Source organism: Amblyomma mixtum, chromosome 9, assembly GCF_055824585.1.
Source record: "Amblyomma mixtum isolate Tamu chromosome 9, ASM5582458v1, whole genome shotgun sequence".
In the NCBI taxonomy this organism is placed as follows: domain Eukaryota; kingdom Metazoa; phylum Arthropoda; class Arachnida; order Ixodida; family Ixodidae; genus Amblyomma; species Amblyomma mixtum.
Window position 1 is genome coordinate 101,460,182 of NC_143020.1, and position 4,036 is coordinate 101,464,217.

General features: G+C 44.3%; 1 protein-coding gene across 1 annotated transcript; it reads left to right on the forward strand.

Moving 5' to 3' along the window:
- Positions 1-2,292: 2,292 nt before the first annotated feature.
- LOC149330390 (uncharacterized) lies at positions 2,293-3,686 on the forward strand. The gene is made up of 2 exons (XM_089559420.1): positions 2,293-2,470; positions 3,607-3,686. Exons 1-2 carry the CDS (start codon positions 2,293-2,295, stop codon positions 3,684-3,686), a joined length of 258 nt encoding a protein of 85 aa, XP_089415546.1.
- Positions 3,687-4,036: the final 350 nt, after the last annotated feature.

Consider the following 4,036-nt stretch of genomic DNA (forward strand, 5'->3'; position numbering starts at 1 on the left):
TGTGCCGCCACTCCCTGCATTTCCCTAGTAGGGCAATGAGAATGGGCTGACACCATTGGCTGGAAGAGGGTCCTTTACAGGGAAAAGCCGTTTTTTGTCCTTTAACTTTACCCGAATATAGACAAGATATAACATAGATATAAATACAGAGTCATATATCTGTACAATGGAGAGCTAAACATCCGTGTCCTGTGATAAACCCAGCCCCGCCTCTACTCGGAGCAATTCCTCCACCAACTAATCTTACCATAACACCTACTAAGCTGGCAGGACGAGGCCGAATTGATCGATATCCCGATTACAGGAAGATGTTATCCCAAAAAGCTAATGTCCTATAGATTGTGATAGGGCTAATTCATTTGCACTGATATAGCGCCCTTGAACGCCATACAAGGCTTTTATTCAAAAGAAAGACTTTTAAAGTACCACAGCTTCCACATCAGAAAGCTTCCAAGCGATCCCGGAAATCCTTTTTCAGACCGGTGCTTTATGGACAGCGTGTCGTATTAATACGAGGAAGATAGTTACACGTGCTCAAATTGTCTTACCGCACCTTTTCTCATGCTTATATTTCGTTGAAATCTGCATACTTTCACTATTGGAAGTAGAAAAAAAGCAGCGAGAAATAAATGAACATCTAACAGCAGGAATGAACGGGCGCTCTACAGGAGACTGAACGTACGCTCTACAGCAAAACAAGGGAGGTGACTGTATTATTACCGGAACCGGAAGTGCCGGAAGTGCCCTTAAAGGTACAGTGAGAGCAGCTTGGCCTGTATTTATACGGTATCGCGTTATAATATCAAAACTGGCAACTCTCACCGAAATGGGAGCTTTTATAAGTTAGAAAATGTCGAAAAACACGAAATGCAGTTGGCGCCATCGCCGGCCGATTTCGCAGCTAATATGCATGCGTGACACCAATTTTTGGGAGCGGATCACAGAGACTACGCTGCCCGCCATTCACTTGAATATGACGGCAACCAGTTCATTCCAGCGCTGACGTCATGATTTAAATCCAATGACGGGAAAATATCGAAATTCAATTTTCGCAACCATGAAAGCGCTTCTTCATACCGGACAAGCGTCAACATAGCCACTCAGTCCATTTTAATTGAGAACAATATTTGAATGGAGCTGCCGTCAGTGTCTGTTCAACGTGTTCACCGTCGCTGTTGATTTTAGTCTTCAAATCTCACTCCCCTTGCGGATAACGTATGGGACATATCGGCTGAGCGATATTTTTGCTCTATTCAAACTTGAAAATGAACCGAATAGCAAAATTGAACACACATACAGCAAGGCGGAAACCTCTGTTTAAGCAAACCTCTGTTTCCTTCTATGTTAAGTAAAAGCGACGAGACTTCAGACACATGTCGTCTCTCTGTCTCCAATAAACTATGTAATATTACTGCCCTTTTCCATCACAAAAGCTAAAGGCCATAACATCAGGTCCCAAGAAAGCATTCCTGGCAATGAAAATATTGCTGGTTTTACGGCTCCCAAAAGTCGCTTAGAGCTTCTGGTCTATTGGCTACCGACTTTTGGGAATAAAACTTTTTTTTCGTGTTCCTGCCAGTCAGAGATCACCTTGAGTGGCTTGAGCTTCACGGACAGTCTACAGTACTTTCCAGAAGTAACTAGACTGCATATTGTTCGCTTCTTAGTCGTACGGAGGAGCATTTATGCCACCCCTCAAGCTCCAAACCACTGTAAGATCATCTTTCAAGACTTTCTGGTCATTATAGAAGCTGTAAATCCTCTGCTATACAACTGAGACGCAAATCAATGCAGCAAAAGGTGTCCGCATGATTACGTCGTTCTCTGAAGATAAATTTTTGAAAGTGCGATTGTGATAGTATGTGATAAACTGTTTTCGTGCGAAAAATTTGTTGATGAGGTGAAATTAGTTAAATAAACGCAAAAAAACGCGAAAATATACCCTTCGACGTCAAAATAGCCATGGACGTCGATATAGTACATGAACGGCAGAACAGCCAAGGACGTCCATATAGTATGTGGAAGTTTTGCGTTCGCATTGCTGCACTGTGGGTCGCCGCAGTGATCTCACACCTTTTTTATGGCAAGGACTGTACGTGGATGAAGGTTGCGCAGCTCACCCGCCCTTGAAACTCTACATAAAATCTTCATGCTGGATTTGATATAAAAGCTATCCGTTATCAATGCAAACTATTAATTCATAAGCATAGCTTTACGGAAAGCACTCGATGAATAAGCTCTCCGAAGCACCTTCGCCTGTACTCGATTCATTCTATGTACCCTCCCGGGCAGATGCGGCTAGCCTTGGCAGCAGTGCTAGTGGTCTTGGTCGTGTCCGGATACGCCGCACAGATCGACCTCTTCAAGCCGGTGGTGATCTGCTCTGGGCAACAGCTGCTGGAAGTGATCAACAAAGTCTGCCAAACACCCATGACTCAAGCCAGCCGCCGCAGAAGAAGGAGCTTCAACGGTAACTGCTGGTTTATCACTTGTGTGCAGTCTACCTGCACCCACTGAACACTTCCTCCTGCTCTCTCTCTTTTGACTTTTAAGGCTAAAGCCTCTATAGGCTCGTGACGTACAGTGTCCGTCCGCGCACTTGTCAATCAAACATGCGGCGTCACAAGTAGACGTAGTGCTATGTGAGGCGAGCTGTCAATCAAACCTAGTTCAACAGCGCGGCACCCCGCATATGGTAGTATACCTTCGTTCCCCTATTATTGAGTTCAACTGGGACCAGTGAGTGGTACCATTGGTGCACAGACTGTGGACCACCTAAGGGGTGAAGAATGTTAGGAGTAGTATCAAATAATTCAGCGCGTTACGGAGCATACGATTACTAGTGGAATCAAAGCGTAGCATATGATAGGGATTCCCACCGACACCCTTTGTTTCCCTCAAACCGTGGCTTATTGAAACTTCAAACGTCCATCACGGTCCAACTAATTGAGCTAGCACATTCGAAGTGGTGTCAAACGATTTGTCTTCTTGCACTGTATGCGTTGGCAACAAATATGTAGTATTTCTGAACTCGTAATCGGTTATAACGACCACGCCAAATATAACGAAGGTGTAGTATGCCATAACTCGAAATCGATTATAACGATCATAAAACCAAACAAATGCACACAATGCAGAATCAGAAGCATTCCAGAGAGCTCAGAAAGATGGCGCAAAGGCTTTCGTCTTGCTGCCCGTAAGGTGACTTAGGTGTTCCCCCTGAATTTTTTCATAAGCACGGATCGCCTCAACAGTTTGTACATATGCTCGCCCTTTCACTGATTGCGCAAAGGAAACGCCAAAAGAGGGGTATACATCGTACCTAATGCGCTGGAAATTAATGCCCGAATGTATCTAACGTAGCGTGTCTGTTAAAGACTTTTGTTTTGTGTAGATTGTACCATTTGCTATAGTAGGGGATGGGCGCAAGTGATGCGGCGAATAACGAAAGTTTGGATTGAGAACGCATGAAATATTTGATGCTACATGCCATATAAGGAATGAACTATCACACACAACTGTCGCAGCACTAATTAACAAAAAACGACATAAGGTTCGAATGTCGGTGTTGCGATATTATCTTTTCTTGCGATATTATCTTCGCAGCTCGAGCGATAGAGCGTGATTTTGCCGACACCTGCTGCTACCAGCCGTGCAAGCCGTCTAGGTTCATTGAATACTGCTGACCAGGCTGACCTTCCTCGGCACGTAAGGATGCTATTTCCTACTAAGACCACTGCTTTCCGCTACGACTTTTCATGGTCGTCGAGTAATTGTCGTGTCAAAACTTTGTTTTGTGACAGGACTGTGGAATCATACGACTCGAGTAAAGACACATTCGGTTCACGGGTATAGTTATATGGCCAGAAGCCGTACCTTCCGAAGCAACAAAGATAATTCAGTCCAATATTGGAAATGGATGGTCTCGCACCGGTTCTTTGTAGCACCAACCTTTGTCAATACATTTCCAATACCGGGCCAATTAGCTATGCTACCGGGTTTATTAGGGTATTTTTCGTATACGTTCTTTTGGCTC

Coding starts and splice junctions, on each gene's coding strand:
- LOC149330390 (XM_089559420.1), top strand. CDS start 2,293: ATGCGGCTAGCCTTGGCAGCAGTGCTAGTGGTCTTGGTCGTGTCCGGA. Junction 2,471..3,606: donor CAGAAGAAGGAGCTTCAACG/GTAACTGCTGGT, acceptor TTATCTTCGCAG/CTCGAGCGATAGAGCGTGAT.